We start from the raw sequence: 21,424 nt of genomic DNA, 5'->3' as shown, positions 1-21,424 counted from the left end.
TCGCGCCAATCGCGAAAATCCGCCCGCCGGGCGTGGGGAGTTTGTCACCCCCCCTAGGCATGACACCCAGGGCGAACCGCACCCCCCTTGCGACACCACTGGCTGTGGAGTTGTGGCCTGTGGAATCACAAAATAACAGAATTGGAAGGGGGCCTCCAAACTAGTACAGTGGTACCTCGGGTTACAGACACTTCGGGTTACAGACTCCGCTAACCCAGAAATATTACCTCGGGTTAAGAACTTTGCTTCAGGATGAGAACAGAAATCACGTGGCAGCAGCAGGAGGCCCCATTAGCTAAAGTGGTACCTCAGGTTAAGAGCAGTTTCAGGTTAAGAATGGACCTCCAGAACGAATTGAGTTCTTAACCTGAGGTACCACTGTACTCCAGTCTGGTGCCCTGATTAAGTACAGGACCTGTTATTCAAGATACAGCTGCAGCAGCTCTGACAGCTGGTGGTCCAGCATCTTCTGAAATATCCTCAGCGAAGGAGAGCCCACTGTCTCCTGAGGAGGTCTGTTCTGCTGTGGAACCACTCTTCCTGCTAGGAGGCTTCTGCTGATGCTCAGCTGAAATCCCCTGCAGTTCTAGTCTCTCCCTCTAGAGCAGGCTTCCTCAATCTCGTCCCTCCAGATGTTTTGGGACTACAGTTCCCATCATCCCTGACCACTGGTCCTGATAGCTAGGGATGATGGGAGTTGTAGTCCCAAAACATCTGGAGGGCCGAGGTTGAGGAAGCCTGCTCTAGCGTAACGGAGGGCATTTTTCAATTGAGGTCTACATGCTTTTGCTGCCTACTGTAGACTGACTGCCAGAGCAGCAGCAGCAGAGAGAGAGCATTAATGCTCAAATTCTTTCCACTAAGCTGAGGCTGACAGCTGAAATGCCAAGGGATGGGCGGCTGGGAAGCCTGAGCCAGGAAGGTGTTTAACAGTGAATAAAGTTGGTCTTAATTTGATGGAAGTGTGCTTGATGCATCTTGGTGGCAGCCGCGCCCTGTCAACAGTTGGCTCTAATTGAGCTCAGGCTGCACAAGTGGTGCCTGCAGACACGTGGAGGGGAGATGTGAGATGAAATGGGAGACAGCAGCGCCTTGTAAACAAGGATCTGTACAATGTGCTAACTGATCTAGTAACCTAGATTGAAGTGCAGCCGCCCAGCCCAGGTTACAGTTTGAATTAATCCTCATGCCTCGCTGGACTGACATCACACACACAAATACACACACACAGAGTATTCTAGTCTGGGATTAATTTTAGCGGTGCATGTCTTGGACTTAGCTTCAGAACCTATTTTTGGTGTTAGTCCTTAAGGAGGAATCAGAGCATGTACAGAATGCCTCCTCTGCTCCTCCTCCTCTTCTTTTTTAAGGGTTGCAATCCTAAACTTATTTATGAAAGGATTAAGGTCTATTGTACACAATGGGAATTGTTTCTGTGCAATTCTAAATTATCTTCGACTAAAGGCGGCATTTTCTAGTTAGTTGTATGCTGTGCCTTCTCTTGTTATAACCTTGAGCAGTGCAATCCTATAATGTCCTTTCAGAAGTCTGACCTACTGCCTGACCCAGGGACTTACGTGCAAGCAAGCAAATGTGTATAGGATTGCAACCTTTTTTTAAAATGCTTTGAGGTTTTTGAAGTTTTCCCCTAACAATCAAGCAGTGTATAAATCTTATGAAATAAAGAAACAAACCCGAAACATTGAAGAATCTTGTGGCACCTTTAAGAAAAATGTATTATAGTATAATAATAATAATAATAATAATAATAATAATAATAATAATAATAATTTGTTAGCCGTAAACATGCGACAAAACCTTTCATTGGCTTTGCTGCAATAGACGAGGGTGAAATCTACACACATATTAAAAATATTGTGAAAATGTTGGTTTTTTTTATAAAAAATGAAAAATATATTGAATTTCCCATAGCTCACTGTCGCCATCAAGTGTCACGTTTGCATATTGCACTTTACAACACACTTAAAATGTTTTATTTGCAGCTGTATAGCTGAGTCCTAAGGCAGCTAGCCCTCTGGAAACAGTTACAACCTTAGCCTTAAACATTTAATAGCTAAATGGCATGTTTGCGTGTGAAAGACTACAGTTAAGGAAGCGTGATCCTTCTTTTAAAATATTTAGATATCGCTGTCAGTCAGAATAGATTCCAGGGCAGACAGCAAACCTTTACAACTATATCAACCAGACAAAAACACAAACTAGAAACAAGCTGTAGATTCATGATAGAAAGAACAGAAATACTTAAATTGCTTGAGGTTTGACTTGATAGCCACTGCAAATATATTTCTCTATACGAGGTGTGGGGAACCTGTGACCAGTGGAAGCCAGTCCATTAGGACACATGAAGAACTGCCCCCCCCCCACAGCCCCATTCTGCCCTCAGCCACTCTCCATCTGCTTTCCTTGCTGGTTATACCCAGATCAGGCCCAGGGCATGCCTGTCAGCTTCATCTTCCACCTTAAGTCTCAGTGTTGCCTTTGCAGAACTGAGCAGGGAAGAGGATGGGGTCAAAAATGGACTTAGTTGGCTCTGCCTGTTACTGGCTGTGGCGCCACCTACAGGTGGGCTCCTTGTCTTCTGCCCTACCAGTCCCAATGAGCACCAGCCATCACTGCCTGTGGTGTTCTGGATGCCGTTAGAGAACAAATCCCACCAGCCCCAGGCAGCATAGAGTTGTAGCTCGACAATACCTATATCCCCCAACTCTTCCTGAGGACACCACTTCATGTTGTAGGAGAGAGGTTTGACATGTTCAGTGCTTTCATCTCCTGGAGACAAGAACAAAACAACCTTCCAGTGTGGTGTAGTGGTTAAGAGCAGTGGACTCGTAATCTGGTGAACCAGGTTTGCTTCCCCGCTCCTCTACCTGCAGCTGCTGGGTGACCTTGGGCTAGTCATACTTCAAAGAAGTCTCTCAGCCCCACTCACCTCACAGAGTGTTTGTTGTGGGGGAATAAGGGAAAGGAGAATGTTAGCTGCTTTGAGACTCCTTCGGGTAGTGATAAAGCGGGATATCAAATCCAAACTCTTCTTCTTCCCTGCACATAGAATGCTAGCATGTCCTGGTGAGGGACTTTCTTCCTGGATGTGGCAGTTTTCTTTGTGCAATGAGACTGATAGTTGGCTAAGTTGGCTAAGGGATGCTGGGAGTCCATCAGCTGAAGATCACTGATGTAGTTAATATTAAGCTAGATGGGCCAATCGTCTGACTCAGTATAAGGCAATTTCATATGATCTTCACTAGGGTGTGAAGCATATTTGAAGAAGGGCCATAGCTCACACATCTAGCAATTCCTTGGCATGCAGTCTCTTCAACTGGTGGGCTGTGGCCTGATTCAAGGTGGGTCACAGCAGGAGTGCTACCACCCTGCAAATGTATGGTGAAAGGTTAAGAAATTGGTACTCACTGGTGGAGGAAGAGGCGTGCAGGGTTGAAGACTTTGATAATCTTTGGTTTCCCTTTCTGGAATCACATTAGCCGTGATTCCTGCATCGCAGGGGGTTGGACTATATGACCCCTGAGGGTCCCTTCCAACTCTATGATCATTTTTCTCTCTCTCCCCCTCAACTCCTAGCTTAGGCTGTGGTGGGGATGTGCAAAAGGCTGTTTCTTGAAGAATTTTATATGGGCATGGATAGCTCAGCTTGTTAAAGCATGGTGCTGATAATGCCGAGGTTGCAGGTTCGATCCCCATACGGGACGGCAGCATATTCCTTCATGGCAGGGGGCTGGAACAGATGATCCTCAGGGTCCCTTCCTACTCTAGGAATCTATTAGTCTTTCTCCCCCTCCCAACTCTGCTCTCTCTCTCTCTCTCTCACACACACACACACACACACACAAGAGAGAGAGAGGCTCCTGGCTTGGGGTGGGGGACGCGCAAAGGGCAATGGGCGCTCCGACTGGGACGCCCCTTCCCACTGGGCCCAACCGTCTCCCTCCCTGCCAAGCGGAGCCCGCGCTCCACAACAATGGGAAGCGGGGAGGCGCGCGGGCGGCCCCCTCAATTAGGAGAGCCGTAATGAAATTAAAAACCATTAGATCGTTCACCGTTGATGTCTGCGGCTCTCCGGGATGTCAGAGCCGATTTGGCTAAACCCCCCGGATGAGAGGGGCTTTGCGAGCAGCCCTGACGTCCCGAGGCCCCTGGCTGGCGCAGGCCCCGCGGGGCAGCCTGCGTCTCCCTGTCGCCAGAATCGACGGCAATCATTGTCAGGAGGGAGGAGGAGAAGGGACGGGCGGGCGGGACCGATACGCTCCCCATCTCCTCCTCCTCGCCCCTGGAGATTAGGCTTTGGGGAGCGCCGGAGATCTGCGGGACTTGGGTCGGCTTGGAAGGCTGGGGCCGGGTGGGGAGAGGCGCTCGGGAGGTCCTTCCGACGGGCACCCCCCCCCGCCTTCGGCATTCCTTTCAAAGGACAATGGGGAGATGGAGGGGAAGGATGGGAGGAAGAGATGGGGTCAGGCGCCCTGGCGCATTCGTTAACCCCATGCCAAATGCCCATCCTGCGTTCTGGCCTTCGCTCTCCTTTGGTCAATTTCCCCCTGTTCTGTTTTGTATGTGTGTGAGAGAGTTGTTGTTGTTACTATTATTTTAACACGGAAGCAAAAAATTGTAAAGCAACTACCTAGGAAGAAAGAAATGAAAACAGAAGCCTTTAGCAAATTGTTGTTGTTTTCGAATTTTTAAATATTGTGTTTCAATATTAATGCTGCATTTTAATTGTTGCAACCCACCCTAGGACCTTAGGCAATAAATAGTAATACTGATGATAATGATGATAATAATAATAATACTTTTGTTCTGGTTTTTATTATATGTTTTGTGTTTTTATCTTGTATTTTTATGCTGTGAACCACCTTGAGATCTGAGGATGAAGGGTGGAATACAATTTTTTAATAATAATAATAATAATAATAATAATAATAATAATAGGTTATATCTAATGTTGGTCCTGCTCTGAAATTAACAGAATGAATGACTAACTTAGGTTTATTAATTCCTGTGGCTCCAGCTGAGTAGAGCTTAAACTGAATACAACACAGTGTAGAAGAATAATAATACAAGCAACCACAAGCATGTATTCTGATCCAGTTACATACCAGGAGACAAAGATAAACAGAAGCCTTTAGGACATATATTTATGTATTACTCAGACATATTCACAAGCAAACACTTTGATGCAACAATGTACCAAGAAAGAAATGAAAGCAAGGCTTTAGGAATCCCCTTAAAGTAAATGCCTGTAGGTGGTATTCAGTGCCAATCTTACTCAGAGTAGACTCATTCAGGTTAGTGGACATGACTGGTTTAGGCTCATTAATTTCGATGGATTTACTCGGAATAGGACTTAGTTGAATACAATCCTGGGTAAACAGGAGTGATTTCAGACTCCATTGCCTGATGATGTCAATGGGAGTTGCTAACTAGTTATTACTTAGGCAAGTATTTACTATTATTTATTTGTTTCTTTACTCATACAAATGGCCCAGAGCAACTCATGAACACCATAACAGTGGTTCCCAAATCTCACCGCCCCCCACAAACCACTTGAAGATTTCCTAGGGTCTTAGCAGACTGCTTGATGATTTTTCTGCCTGTTCTAGCAATTGTGCTAGATGCTGTATGGCATTTAATTTCATCTTAGTTGTTTCTTATAAATTATATTTTGATTTTACTACACTAGGAATCCCACAGAACTGCAACTGTAACACAATACAGGAAAGAAAAGAGCCAATCAAAATGCAATTAAAAACCACTGTGATTATTTTTTTAACTGGGAAGACATGCTGTCTCCCATTTTCTGCTATGAATCCAGGCAGACCCTCTGAATGATAGTTGGTGGTCTGTGGACCACAGTTTGGAAAACCCTGGTTTATCAAATAATGCCATTAATGGTGGCTTTCTGCATGGAGTTTCTTCACAGGGTAACTTGTTTTGCAACCCCCCCCCCCGGCCCAGAATTTGCTGCATTTCCAATTCCCCAATGTATCCCCAATTAGGGTATTTGTTGTGCTCTGTCTGATGCCAGAAGAGAAGACTATTGATGACTACTAATTCAGCCAGCTGGCCCTGGTGATTATCTAATGCTTATTAGATGGATTTCCCCTAAATTGATTTCTGAACTTTGAATTTTATTGTTATTTATGTTTTTATACTGTATTTTATGCTGCTTCTACAATTAAGTGTTTTAAATTTGTTGTTAGCTGCCCTGAGCCCGGTTTTTGAACCGGGAAGGGCGGGGTATAAGTAAAAATTTATTATTATTATTACTAGGCATGGCTATGCTCTGCCTCCACAATACCAGTTGCTGGAAACTGTGGAAGGGGGGAAATAATAGAATTGTAGAGTTGGAAGGGACCCTGAGGTTCATCTAGTCCAACCCCCTGCAATGCAGGAATATGCAGCTGTCCTGTATGGGGATCGAACCTCCAACCCTTGCGTTACCAGGACCATTCTCTAACCAGCTGAGCTATCTTGCTTACTGGTTTCCCACAGGCATGTGGTTGGCCTCTATGGCAACAGGATGCTGGGCTATATGGGCCATATAACACCGGTCTTGAAAGACCTGCATTGGCTCCCAGTACGTTTCCGAGCACAATTCAAAGTGTTGGTGCTGACCTTTAAAGCCCTAAACGGCCTCGGTCCAGTATACCTGAAGGAGCGTCTCCACCCCCATCGTTCTGCCCGGACGCTGAGGTCCAGTGCTGAGGGCCTTCTGGCGGTTCCCTCATTGCGAGAAGCAAAGCTACAGGGAACCAGGCAGAGGGCCTTCTCGGTAGTGGCGCCCGCCCTGTGGAACGCCCTCCCATCAGATGTCAAAGCGATAAACAACTACCTGACATTCAGGAGACATCTTAAGGCAGCCCTGTTCAGAGAAGTTTTTAACGTGTGATATTTTATTGTATTTTTGGTTTTTATGGAAGCCGCCCAGAGTGGCTGGGGAGGCCCAGCCAGATGGGCGGGGTATAAATAATAAATTATTATTATTATTATTATTATTATTATTATTATTATTATTATTAGCCTCACCCAGCAGGTTCTTCTTATGTTCTTACAATGTCTCCTCCTCCTCCCCTTCTAGATCATCCTCAACTCCATGCACAAATACCAGCCCAGACTCCATATCGTCAAGGCGGATGAGAACAATGGGTTTGGCTCCAAAAACACAGCCTTCTGCACCCACGTCTTTCCAGAGACGGCCTTTATCGCTGTGACGTCCTACCAGAATCACAAGGTAAATGATGGTGCCTTTGGAAATATCTTCTTGGAAATTGGAACATGGCTGAGCCAGAGTCCAGCATCCTCATGATGGCCAACCAGATACCCCAATGGGAAGCCCAAGCAGGACTCAAGCCCAAGAGCATGCTTCCTTGCTGTGACTTCCAGCAACTGCTATTCAGAAGCATTACTTTCTCCATCTGTGGAGCAGAGCATAACCATCATGGCCATCAGTATCCTTGCCCTTCATAATTTTTTCTGCCTTCAGCGAATGCCCATGATTGCACATTCTCACGATATGTGATGCTGCAATGCATGATTGTTTTTGTTTTAAGAAGGCTTCCATTTTGTTTTTAGGACAATCTCTTTGGCCCAGGTGATGGATTGTCATCATCATCATCATCATTTTTTATTATTTGTACCCCGCCCATCTGGCCGGGCCTCCCCAGGCACTCTGGGTGGCTTCCAACAAAGATTAAAAATACATTAAAATGTCACACATTAAAAACTTCCCTGAAGAGGGCTGCCTTCAGATGTTTTCTAAATCTCAGGTAGTAGTTTATCTCTTTGACATCTGATGAGAGGGTATTCCACAGGGCGGGTGCCACTACCGAGAAGGCCCTCTGCCTGATTCCCTGTAGCTTTGCTTCTCATTGTGAGGGAACTGCCAGAAGGCACTGGACCTCAGTGTCTGGGCAGAACAATGGGGGTGGAGATGCTCCTTCAGATATACTGGGCCAAGGCCGTTTAGGGCTTTAAAGGTCAGCACCAACACTTTGAATTGTGCTCGGAAATGTACTGGGAGCCAACGTAGGTCTTTCAAGACCGGTGTTATATGGTCTTGGTGACCGCTCCCAGTCACTAGTCTAGCTGCGGCATTCTGGATTAGTTGTAGTTTCTGGGTCACCTTCAAAGGTAGCCCCACGTAGAGCGCATTGCAGTAGTCCAAGAATGAAGAAAGCCCCACCCCCCGACTATCCTCTTTCTGCTTTCTCTTTTCAGATCACCCAGCTCAAGATCGAAAACAACCCCTTTGCGAAAGGATTTCGAGGCAGCGATGATATGGAGCTTCATAGAATGTCGAGGATGCAAAGGTAAACATTTTCACAGTGTATAATGAGCTGGGAACCCTAGTCAGCCTGAGGTCACATTGCTCCCTGAGCCAGCTTCTGAGGGTCACATGCCTGTGGTGGGTTGGGCCAGAGGGAAAAGGGGTGGAGCCAATAGGTTAGGGCAGTGCTTCTTTTCTAAAAAAAATATGTTTAAGGGTACTCTCATTTTCCTACTCATATTGAAATGCTGCCCCGCAATGAGGCCAAACTTAGATTCACAAAATGTTTAGGGGTATGCGTACCGCTGTGTCCCCCCAGAAAAAAAGCACTGGGTTAGGGTCCACCCACACTTCCGCTTGTCCCATGCCTAGAAAGCACTGGTCTGGAAAACCCCTCTTTAGTGCTAAATTGGTGCGAACCCAAGTTGCCCTTTGTTCTGATTGACCGCTAAAGAGCTGTTTCCACTGGGTGAAAGCAGAGGGACAACAGGAAGTCTGGACAAGCCCTTAGCTTCTACAGGTGCTATATCCTGCATCTAGGAAAGCAAGAGGCATTGTTGGAGTGGAAGGATGCATCCCAGCCAGACAAACACATTTGCTGAAAAGAGCCTGCTGGATCAGGCCAGTGGCCCACCTGACCCAGCATCCTCTTCTCACAGCCAGTAGCCATTGACAGCCTGATCTTCCATGAGGTTGTTTCTTTCTCTTTCAAAGACATCCAAGGTGGCAGTGAGTTCTATAGTTCGACTATGCACTGCAATGGAGAAGTCCTCTGTTGTACAGTGGTACCTTGGGATAAGAATTTAATTCGTCCTGGAGGTCCGTTCTTAGCCTGAAACTGTTCTTAACCTGAAGACCACTTTAGCTAATGGGGCCTCCCGCTGCCGCCGTACCGCCAGAGCACAATTTCTGTTCTCATCCTGAAGCAAAGTTCTTAACCCGAGGTAGTATTTCTGGGTTAGTGGAGTCTGTAACCTGAAGCGTCTGTAACCTGAGGTACCACTGTATCTGTCCTGATTCTTTCAACATGCAGCTTCATTTGAATGTCTGTGTTCTCATGGTATGAGAGAGGGAGAAAAAAACTTCCCTCTATCTGCTTTCTCCATGCCATGCACAATTCAATCATGTTGCCTCTTTCTTGCCTTCTCTCTAAACTGAAAAGTCTCCAATGCCGTGGGCTTTCTTCAAAGGGTGCCACTAGATCCCCTTGATCATTTGGAAGAATATCCCTTCCATAGTCAACTAAGTTTCATTTTCTTCATAAATTGGAGACAGAATTCATTGTGACTTAATTGGACACACAATTCTGCCTTTACAAATCTCTCTCTCTTTCTCTTTCTCTCTCTCTCTGTGTATGTATGTAATGGATAAGGCTCCTAAAATATGAACAGTTTTTTAAAAAATTATGAACAGGTGGTCATCTCCAACTTCAACTTGCTGCCGACATAAATGTAACAATGAGATTCTGGATGCGACATGCAAAGGCAGCCAGGAGTCTTGGCTCTCAGACTGTGCCTCTTTTTCTCAGACAGAGAAGAGCACATGTTTCTAATCGGCGTAAATGCTCTGTCTTCCCTTGTATATATATTTATAGGTCCTGATCATTTCCCTTTTCTGAGAGGGATGTTTTTGTGAGATGATAGCCATGCTCAGGACTTTGTCAGCACAGCTGGGAAACGTATGAGGAGAACCTCCTTTCCCCTCACCGACTAATTCTGCTAAATATGCCTTGAGCGCAGTCATGGGGAAGGGCCATAGCTCAGCAGTAGAGAATCTGCCTTGCATGCGGAAGGTTGCAGGTTCAATCCTTGGCATTTCCGGGTAGGGCTTGGAAAGTCTTCCTGTCTGAAATTCTGGGAAGCCTCGGCCTGTCATTGTAGACCAGGGTTTCCTACAACTCTCAGCATCACTAGCTAGCAGGACCAGTGGTCAGGGATGATGGGGGCAGCAGTCCAAAAACAGCTGGAGACCCAAGTTTGGGAAACCCTGGTGTGGACAGTACGCAGCTAGATAGGCCAATAGTCTGACTCAGCACAGGGCAGCTGCCTATTTATTTCAGTCCTTTACTCAAAACAATGTGTACTAGAATCTGACATTCATTTTTGGGGAAGGAGGCGATAGTGTACAGTCGTACCTTGGGTTAAGAACTTAATTCGTTCCGGAGGTCCATTCTTAACCTGAAACTGTTCTTAACCTGAGGTACCAGTTTAGCTAATGGGGGCCTCCCACTGCCGCTGCACCGCTGCCACACGATTTCTTTTCTCTTCCTGAAGCAAAGTTCTTAACCCGAGGTACTATTTCTGGGTCAGCAGAGTGTATAACCTGAAGCGTCTGTAACCCGAAGCATCTGTAACCCGAGGTACCACTGTAATGAGTAGAACACCTACTTTACATTCAGCAGGTCCCCAGTTCATGCCACAGCATCTCCAGGCACGACCATGTGCGTTCTCTGGAGAGCTGCTGCCATTCGGTGTCGACAGTCCTGAGCTGGAAGGCCTGACTCTGGCAGCTTCTCCCACAACTGGGGCATGGCCTTTGCTTCCAGAAAGCTGCCGTATTACCAGGCATGCCCTCTTGCCCCAGCAGTTGAGGGGGCTGGCACCACACGATGTACAACGGGTCACACACGTCGTGCTGCTTGCACAAGTGACATATGCACATATCACTGCAGATTACTGAGGGCCCTGCCCCCTCCTGGAAAAAAATTGGGGGTCCTTGGTCCCACCCTAGATGGTACCCTTGCATATTACTGACTCAGTCCCATTAGTACGTTTAGCTCAGTATTCTTGACACTGACTGGCAGCAGCTATCTGGGATTTCAGGCAGGGTTTCATTCCCAGCCCTGCCTTCAGCTGATGGAGATTGAAGCTTCAACCTTCTGCATGCAAAGTGGATGTTCTGTCACTGAGCTGGAGCTATTCCCAAAATAAAAACCAAAGTAAAATTGGAAAAAGGAACTTAGGAAGCTAACTCACACAGATTCAAGCCCATTTAGTTCAGTACTTCCAACACTGACTGGCAGTGGCCGCGCAGTGTTTCAGGTGAGGAATTTCCCCCCACCGTACCTGGAGATGCTGGGGATTGAACCTGGGATCTCCTGCATGCAAAGCAGGTGCCCTGCCACTGAGCCACAGCCCTTCCCTGCCTCTTGGCAAGAGAAGTGCCACTATGCACTGAGCCATGTGGATCTCAGATGGAACCTAGTATTGGCAGGCGGGCAGGCCCACTGTCCATATGGGACTGCTTACTCAAATATAGCACCCCCGTCCAATGTGGGGGAGCCCTAGCAGGCTTTCCTGAGGGTAAGCAGTGGGCCTGGGGATAGTAACACTATTGAGTGGTTGGGAACCACCATTTCAATTTCCCACAATCCCCTCAAGCCATTTATCTTCCTGAGGTGAAGGACAAGATGGCACCATGACCATCCCATGTACAGAACCTGAGCAGACTGGCAGATGAATCTTGTTGCTATATGCACAATGGGGTTTTGTCCCCCACCTCATCTGAAGATGGCATTGTAGGACAGGCACACATAGCTCTGACCTCATAGGGAATGATACAACCAAGAGGCCACCGCCTACCGCCCCTGCCACCAGAAGCAGTTGCCTCACACTACCTAATGGTAGAGCTGGCCATTTATGGGACATTTCAGTGGTGGCTTCCAGATGCAGCTGCCTGCTACTGATTGAAACACTGTATTACTACTACTACTGCTGCTGCTACTACTACTGCTACTACTACTACTAATATATCATAGAAACATTGAGTTGGAAGGGACTAGAAGGAATCTTTTGCACAATGTGTATCAAGCCACTTTAAACAACCCTGGCTTTTCCTGAATTATGTTCACAGTGGTTTAATATTCAATCCCTTTTCCCAGGGAGCTCTGGGAATTATAGCTCTGGGAGGGGAACAGGCATCCCCCAAATAACTCTCAGCACCCTTTTAAAAATATATAATTTTAATTATTTTTTTCTAATTTACATTTCAAAATATTTATTTAGACAACCTTAAATCAATGACTTCCCTTCTTCCCTTCTTCTCTTCTGGTGGTTCATTTTGCATACCATACACCCCTGCATATTTTAAATGAACTATACCATTCAGTAATCCATTGCTACATCCTTCAAAACTTATTTACACTGTTGAGTTTATCTTAATCTTACCAGCGTTTTTAAATAAACACAATTTTCACCCATATATTCAGTAAAACATTTTCCAGTCTTCTTTAAACGTATGTTCTTCTTGTTCTCTTATTCTATGTTAAATCTGCAGGCTGTGTATATTCCATCCATTTATGTTGCCATTCTTCTTTGGTTGGGACCTCACTCATTTTCCATTTTTTTGGCTAGCAGAACATGGGCCGCAGTAGTAGCATACATAAATAATCTTTTTTGATACCTGGGAATTTCGCTCTGAATTATCCCCAACAAAAAAGACTCTGTTTTTTTTTTTTTGGAAAGGTACTTTTAAACATTCTCCCCCCCAATTCATTATATATCATTTCCCAATACACTTTTACCCTTTTACAAGTCCACCACATATGGTAAAATGTACCCTCAACCTCATTACATCTCCAGCACTTACCTGATTCAGACTTATACATTTTTGCAAATCTACTTGGAGTTAAATGCCATCTATAAATGAATTAAAATGATAACTCTCAGCACCCTTAACAAGCTATATCATTCCCAGGATCCTTTGAAGGAAGCCATGACCATTTAAAGTGGAATCATAGTGCTTTAAAGGTATAGTGCAGACAGGGCTGGATTTAGGTTTGATGAGGCCCTAAGCCACTGAAGGTAATGGGGCCCTTTATATGTCCAGCTGTCCTTTGTCAACAACAAATTATCGCTGCTTTTTTGTGTTGAATATATGCTATATGGTAATTTACAGACCTAATGCTGTTTTAGGGGTTGTTTTTAAAAGTCTGGAACGGATTTTGCATTACTTTTTGCATTACTTTCTATGGAATCCATTTTGTATTACTTTCTTTGGAAAAGCACGCCTTGGTTTTGGAAGGCTTTGGTTTTGGAACAGATTTCCGGAACGGATTAAGTTTGAGAACCAAGGTACCACTTTATATAGAAATGAGCAAACCAGTGATATTTTAGGGAGCAGGCTAGCAGGTGGGGCCCATTACTTACATCATAGGAGCCTACACAACACAAAACACTGTTGCTGTGTGTAGGTTTTATTTCATTTGTTTTTTATCTTCTATTTTGGAAATGTACATCCAGTTGTTTTCCCTTTAATTTTTTTGGGGGTTCCCAAGAGAGTGGGGCCCCAAGCTATAGCTTGTTTAGCTTATACGTAAATCCGGCACTGTAAGCTTACTATAAGCCAATCCAGAAGTAGCAGGGTATACTGAGTGCAGATAGAGCATAAGTAACTGATGAAAACATTGCCTGTGTTTTCAGCAAGGAGTACCCAGTGGTTCCCAGAAGCACCGTCCGGCAGAAGGTGGCTTCCAACCACAGCCCTTTCAGCGGTGAGAACCGGGCGCTGCCTGCCTCTTCCAACCTCGGGTCTCAGTTCCAGTGTGAGAACGGCGTTTCCAGCACTTCGCAGGACCTGCTACCAGCTGCCAACTCGTACCCCGTGTCGCAGGACCACAGCCAGATTTACCACTGCACCAAGAGAAAAGGTCAGGCCCTTTGAGCAAGAGAAATTAGGTTCGCTTTCCCTTTAGAGGCAAATCTATCCAATTGGCACTCCCCCAAACAATACAGGAATCAAATCGCAGTTGCCCTTTCAGAGCCGTACTTCTCTGAATTTTGGCGCACAGATTCCCCAAGGAAACAGTGTTCACAAAGATGCCTGGGTTAGGGGAAAGTACTCAAAACAAGGAATATTTTATGGAAAATAACATACAAAAAGGCATTACATTAGGGGAAAGTGCTTGCGAAAACGTGTACGTTACTCAAAGATACATGCCAAAATTAAATTATCTACTGTATTATTTTATTATTTGTTAATCTTATTAGTAGCTCTTTTTTTTTACAAAAGTAATTCAAAGTGACTCACAACAAGAAATATGCAACATACCGACATCAAAACCAGCGTGAAGAAAAACAGAGAAAAACACAAAAATGTGTTTATTAGGAGAACTTTTCGCTAAAAGGGTGAATTTCCATGAGGATTTCTTAAATATAGTAAACAAGTTGCAAATTAATGCAGGAATGTAGAGAAAATCCAATATTAGGAAAAAAATGAGAAACCAATAAAGACTGAAATGGGTAGATCCCTCCTTCTTTGGATGGCAGAGAGTCCTTGGCATTTATTTATTTCTTGAGTCCATGTTACGGATCTCTTCTCCCTGTTTAATGACTACAGGGATGGCTCATGATGGCTAAAAACAGGAGGAGAAATTTGGTTTGGTTTGTCCTTTGAAGTGAACCTATCTAATTTGTGCTTCTTGGAACAGTATGCAAACTGAAAATTCACACTCCTCTGAATTTTGCAGTGCCATTTCCCAAGCAGTGGTACCTCAGTTTAAGAACAGTCCTCTTTAAGAACGATTTGGTTTACGAACTCTGCAAAACCGGAAGTAGTGTCCCAGTTTGTGAACTTTACCTTGGTCTAAGAACGGAAGCCGAACGGTGGAAGGGCACCGGCGGCAGGAGGCCTCATTAGGGAAAGCGTGCCTCGGTTTAAGAACAGTTTTGGTTTAAGAATGGACTTCCACAACAGGTTAAGTTCATAAACCGAGGTACCACTGTATTGTGTGCAAAAAATGTGTGTTTTAGGGAAAAGTGTACGTACAAGTGCACACGTATCAGGGAAGATAATGTACAAAAATGCATTTTGTTAGAGGCTATCTCGCTTGTCAAAATGTTTTCGTTAGGGAAAAGTTGCAGGCCGATTGCATAGCAAAACAATAATTGCATACAAAATTCCATACAATTCCCAAACTCCATACAATTCCGACCCATCCCAAAATTTCCCATTGCATGTCATTCTAAAATTCCACGCAGTTGCATACAGTTCTTTGGAAGTTCCTTTGCATACAAAAACCTGCCCTTCCGATGGGTAGGCAAATTGTGTACAAAAAGGTGTATTAGGAGAGATACACTCTGAAATGCTGGTGGATTATTGTGAGACCTTAAAAAAACACTGGTGCAGAAATGTGGTAAACATAATTTCAGACTGGGGAAAAAGAGAAATGGAAAGAAATCAGAATGGACAGGCTTGTCCATTCACAGTGATGACTGCCTCCCGCACCCCCTGCCCTCTGTAGCATGCACTAGTATACATGTATTTGCAACAGAAACAAGACATCATTCCGACTCCCTCATCCTCCCGCCAACCAGTGCTTCATTTCTCCAATTTGAACTTTAGTCCATCTCCATAGGAAGCTGCCTTATTACTGAGTCCATCTAGCATGGTCTACCAAGAAGCAACAGCCATGACCCAGTTGTGGGGAAATGCAGAACATCAGTAATTCATCCAACCAGAGAAGCATAGGAAGCTGCCTGAGTCAGACCACTGGTCCATCTAGCTCAGTGTGGTTGACACTGACTGGCAGCGGCTCTGCAGAGTTTCAGGCAAGGGAGCCTCTCCCCACCCTATCTGGCGATGTCGGAGACTGGACCCAGGACCTTCTGCCTGCAAGCAGACGCTTAACCGTGGAGCTACTGGCCTCCACTTTCCCCTTCTCCCCCACTCTTTCCATTTCTTGGGCTGCTTTTCCCATTGGCCGCTATTCCGGCAATTTCAGTCTTCATTATTGAAGAGCAGCATAGATGAAACCCAGAGAGATGGCCGCATAGTTCTATAGAAGCTGAATCCACATCCAGGGAGATAGCTGGTGCCTGGGATAAAGATAGCTTATCAGGCCAGGAGGCCTCTGAAAAGGATTCGGGATTAATACAAACGCTTAAATAGCTGATGCAAGGTTATTCCGAGGGGTGAAATTTACTGCTATTTCAAGAGACTACACAGGCTCTTTTGACCACTAACTCACATGGGATTCGAGAGCAATGTTTTGACATTGGGCCATTCATTTATTTTCTTTAACAACTTGAAAGTTCCCAGTATTCGTTTTTTTTTAAATGAAGTAGATTTATTATTATTAAAATAATAAAAACATTAATATCCAGTGTTACAGACAATCAGTTCAAAGAAACAAAGCTCCAGCAATCCCATACACCCTTAATAAGCTAGGAATAGATCTAGACCTCCTTCTGAGCAGATAATATAGGTACAATTACAACATAAGCATATATTCAATTTAACTGTTCCTTTTTATATATTTGTATTTTAAAATAGATTTATACGTTAGTTGACCAAATAACTTTCTAAGCATTGTACACAGTAATTAAACACAGCTAAAATCCACATCGCTATTCAAAAGAAAATTGGCATAAAATAATTATCATGAAAAAACAGGATTTAAATCAGTGAACCTTTTAAAATGACAATATTGATGGCAAGTCTGGGTAGGCTTGCTGAAATAAAAAACGGTTTTCAGCAGGCATCTGAAACAGTGAGGGCACCTGCCTGATGTCAATTGCTGTTTTCGAAAACCCACAAATTTTTGCAGCAACAGCATAAGAACAGAAGAAGACCCTGCTGGATCAGGCCAATGGCCCATCCAGTCCAGCTTCCTATAGACAACCAGATGACTATAGGAGACCTACAAGCAGGACCCAAGCACAAGAGCATCCCCCCTGTGGTTTCCAGCAATGGGCATTCAGAAGCATTGCTGCCTCCAACTGTGAAGGCAGAGCAGAGCTATCATGGCTACCAGCAATTTATATCTTCCATGAATTTTTTCAATCCTCTTTTCAAGGCATCCAAGTTGGCGGCCATTGCTGCCTCCTGGGGAAGGCAGTTCCATGAGAAGGCTATCCATGGCTCCAAGGCATGATGACTCTGCTTTGCTTCCACAGGATGCTTCTGAATACCAGTTTCTAGAAACCATGCAGGGAGGGGGGTGAATTCAGATTCTGCTTGCAGGCATCCCACAGACATCTGGTTGTCCACTGTGAGAATTGAATGCTGGGTGAGATGGGCCATTGGGCTGATCCAGGAGGCTCTTCTCATGTTCTTATGAGTATGAATGGGGTGCTGGGACGGATGGACATTGGAGTCAGAAACAAATGGAGGGTGGCAGGTTGGCAAAGGACAGTTTGGGGCAGTTGAGGCCTGCCCTTTCATTGAGTGCTCCACACCCAAGAAGCATGGGCCTGCATACACGCTATCTCTGTAATGGTTGTGACTTCTCCCAAAGAACTGTAGCTGGCTCTTTCCTGAACTACTACTACTACTACTACTTATTATTATTATTATTATTATTACCCTGCCCATGTGACTGTGTTGCTTCAGCCACTCTGGGCAGCTTCCAACGTATATAAAAACATTCAACATTACACATTAAAAAGCTTCCCTATACAGGGCTGCCTTCAGATGTCTTCTAAAGGTTATATAGTTACTCATCTCCTTGACATCTGACGGGAGGGCGTTCCACAGGGCGGGTGTCACTACCAAGAAGGCCCTCTGCCTGGTTCCCTGTAACTTCACTTCCCATGCCAGAAAGCCCTCTGAGCTGAATCTCGGTGTCTGGACTGAACGATGGGGTGGAAACACTCCTTCAACTATACAGGGCCGAGGCCGTTTAGGACTTTGAATTGTGCTCCCTCAACAAACTACAGTCCCTGGGGAGAAGCCATGTGCTTTAACTGTGTGGAGTGTGCACCCACCCAGCCATCGTCTACAGAATATCATGCTGTGGCAAACCTAATCCACTGAAACGGTCCCACTTGACGGTCTCCATATAGATATGCAACGCAACCCTGCCTTATCCACTGTCTGCTGCCCTTCCCCCCAAAAGCATCCCAAACCGAGCCGTAACAGCAAAGAGGATGGCCCAAACTCTGATTACGGCCCTGGTCACAGGGAGGCAATCCATCATCTGTCTCCCAACATGGCAGCGTGATAAAGAATCAACAAAGTTTTCCTTCCAGGGTTGGGATTCCCACTGAGTGGGTGGCTCTTGGTGGCTCCCTTCCTCTCCCCTCTCCCGCTTTATCTAATTTCCTCATATTGTCACAGGCAGGAGGACTATCTCTCCCATGGTGTTCTCTCTCCCTGCCCCCCCCAAGCCTCTTTCAGCATGCCCAGCTCAGTGAGATGACCGAGGGAGGGGTGTGTGTGTGCAGGGGAGAGCCTTGTCTCCTTCCTATCTCCCCAATAGCTCAAGCTTGATGGGCAGAGGAGGGCTCATTTATCAAAGCTGCCACATGCTTTGATCGCTGACAAGAGACCTTCCAGCACAGTCTGTAAATCGGGATGGGGCATCTCCAGGGCGTGAGCTGGCTTCTCCTGGCTGAAATTTTCGGCTTTGCTAGATCAAAAGCAATCCACTACATTGGCAAGTGGGTGGCAGTGGGAGGAAAAGGCAGGATTTATGGAACTAGCAAAAAGTACATAGGCACATAGGAAGCTGATGATGATATTTATATTTATTTATTATTCTTATGTTGTTGTTGTTGTTGTTGCTGTTGTTTACTACCTGCCCTCCACTGTAAAGCCCCAGGGTGAGTTGCCACATTTAAAACCCAGTGCTGAAAACAATTTAAACTTACAATCACAAAAATTAAATACAGGGTGCAAAATACATTGCTTGAAATAGAACATGTTCTTAATAATAATAATAATAATAATAATAATAATAATAATAATAATAATAAAAAATTATTATTTGTACCCCGCCCATCTGGCTGGGTTTCCCCAGCCACTCTGGGCGGCTTCCAACAAAGATGAAAAATACACTAAAATGTCACATATTAAAAACTTCCCTGAACAGGGCTGCCTTCAGATGTCTTCTGAATGTCAATGTCATACCCGCACCAAGGAAATTTTACTGAACCAGGCCACTGGTCTGTGCAGCTCAGTATTGTCTGTACGAAGGGCAGGGAACCTTTTTTGGCCCAAGGGCCACATCCCCTTCTGGGCAACCTTCTGGGGGCCACATGTGCAGGGTGGGTGGGGCCAGAGGCAAAAGTAAGTGGAGCAATGCAGGCCAAATTTACCTTTGGCCAGTCTGGGATAAACACCCTATCTAGGGAAGGAAGATGCATTATCAGAGTTCAAGGATGTATTCCAACCAGGGGGAAAGCGCTCAGGGAGTGTATGAAGGAAAGGTGGTGAGGGGTGTGTGGCCTGCGGAGACCCCCCAAGGGCCAGGCAAAGACCTGGAGGGGCTACATTCAGGGGCGTAGCAAGAGAGGTGCAATAGGTGCGGCCTGACCCAGGTGTCCCCACTGAGGTGGGTCTCAAAATGGTGGGCTGCACTCACTGCAGGGTCTGCAGTATGCCCAAGCTACGCGTCTCTCCTAGGAGTGGCTTGAGCACCCAGAGGCTCCGTGCTGCCCCAAACAGTCCGCCTGTTGCCTCCCCCTGAGCTGTAGGGCGGCTGAGTGGGAGGAAGCAGGCAGACTCCTCAGAGGCCCCTCAGTGACCCCTTGGGTGGCTGGCCCTGCCCCCGGGCGCAGGGCACGCATGCTGCCCCAGGCGCCTGATCAGCTTGCTCTGCCACTGAGGTTCTACACAGACTAGCAGCAGCCCTCCAGGATTTTAAGCAGGGGGTCTCTCCCATCCCTACCTGGAGACTGAATCTGGAAGACCTTATGTGTACAGAGCAGTTGCCCTAACCACTGAACAACACTGCAGCATATCATAACCATCCCTATGTAAAAAGGGCTTGCGCCTTTGCATAGCAAGGTCTGGAGGCTCAGTTCCTTTTTTTAAAGTTAAAGGATCTCAGGTAGCCACATTGGGAAAGGCGTGCTATAAGTCAAAGAAAGCAGTACAGTGGTACCTCGGGTTAAGTACTTAATTCGTTCCAGAGGTCCGTTCTTAACCTGAAACTGTTCTTAACCTGAAACACCACTTTAGCTAATGGGGCCTCCTGCTGCTGCCGCGCCGCCAGAGCCCGATTTCTGTTCTTACCCTGAAGCAAAGTTCTTAACCTGAAGCACTATTTCTGGCTTAGTGGAGTGTGTAACCTGAAGTGTATGTAACCTGAAGCTTATGTAACCCAAGGTACCACTGTATAGTGGTACCTTGGTTTGGAACTGCTTTGGATTACAACCGTTTTGGATTACAGCCACATCAAACCCGGAAGTGTGTGTCCCTTTTTTTGGGATCACAATCCATTATATATTTTTTAATTACAACCAATTTTTTGGGGGGGAGGCTCCATTGGCGAAAGCATGCCTTGGGTTACAACCTGTTTTGGTTCACAACTGGAACGGATTATGGTTGTAAACCAAGGTACCACTGTAATGAGAGGGATCAGCTATGATCATATATGTTCACACAGGGATGTATGTACAGTGGTACCTCGGGTTAAGAACTTAATTCGTTCTGGAGGTCCATTCTTAACCTGAAACTGTTCTTAACCTGAGGTATCACTTTAGCTAATGGCCCTCCCGCTGCCGCCACGCCACCACCGCACGATTTCTGTTCTCATCCTGAAGCAAAATTCATAACCCGAGGTACTATTTCTGGGTTAGTGGAGTCTGTAACCTGAAGCATCTGTAACCCGAGGTACCACTGTAGCCAGTATCCAGAAGAAAAAAAAAATCTGCAGCAAGGTAGCCCCAATTCAACATGGATCCAGTTAGCGCCGTCTTGTGACCGTAACATGGTTTCCATGCAGTGAATAGTTAAACTATGGAACTCACTGCCAAAGGAAGCAGTGATAGCCACCGTAAAGGTAAAGGGACCCCTAACCATTAGGTCCAGTCGTGGCGGACTCTGGGTTTGCGGTGCTCATCTTGCTTTATTGGCCGAGGGAGCCAGCAAACAGCTTCCGGGTCATGTGGCCAACATGACTAAATCACTTCTGGCAAACCAGAGCAGCGCACGGAAATGCCGTTTACCTTCCTGCCGCAGTGGTACCTATTTATCTACTTGCACTTTGATGTGCTTTCAAACTGCTAGGTTGGCAGGAGATGGGACTGAGCAATGGGAGCTCACCCCGTCGCGGGGATTCGAACCACTGACCTTCTGATCGGCAAGTCCTAGGCTCTGTGGTTTAACCCACAGTGCCACCCGCATCCCTGATAGCCACCATAGTGGATGGCTTTTGAGAGCAACTAGCCATGATAGCTGTGTTCT

The 21,424-nt window shown here is 45.7% G+C and overlaps 1 protein-coding gene across 3 annotated transcripts in view; it reads left to right on the top strand.

Moving 5' to 3' along the window:
• Nucleotides 1–21,424, top strand: part of TBX5 (T-box transcription factor 5) — a 97,386-nt gene that overhangs the window by 72,400 nt on the left and 3,562 nt on the right. For all 3 annotated transcript variants that reach the window (XM_083478711.1, XM_083478710.1, XM_083478709.1), the window contains exons 6-8: nucleotides 7,109–7,261; nucleotides 8,248–8,339; nucleotides 13,717–13,943. In XM_083478711.1, coding sequence (XP_083334837.1) covers nucleotides 7,109–7,261; nucleotides 8,248–8,339; nucleotides 13,717–13,943 — 472 coding nt within the window. The remainder of the gene's footprint in view (nucleotides 1–7,108; nucleotides 7,262–8,247; nucleotides 8,340–13,716; nucleotides 13,944–21,424) is intronic.

Source organism: Podarcis liolepis, assembly GCF_965112155.1.
Source record: "Podarcis liolepis genome assembly, chromosome: 15".
In the NCBI taxonomy this organism is placed as follows: domain Eukaryota; kingdom Metazoa; phylum Chordata; class Lepidosauria; order Squamata; family Lacertidae; genus Podarcis; species Podarcis liolepis.
The sequence above is the reverse complement of the archived record's forward strand: the minus strand, read 5'-3'. Positions and strand labels throughout refer to the sequence as shown.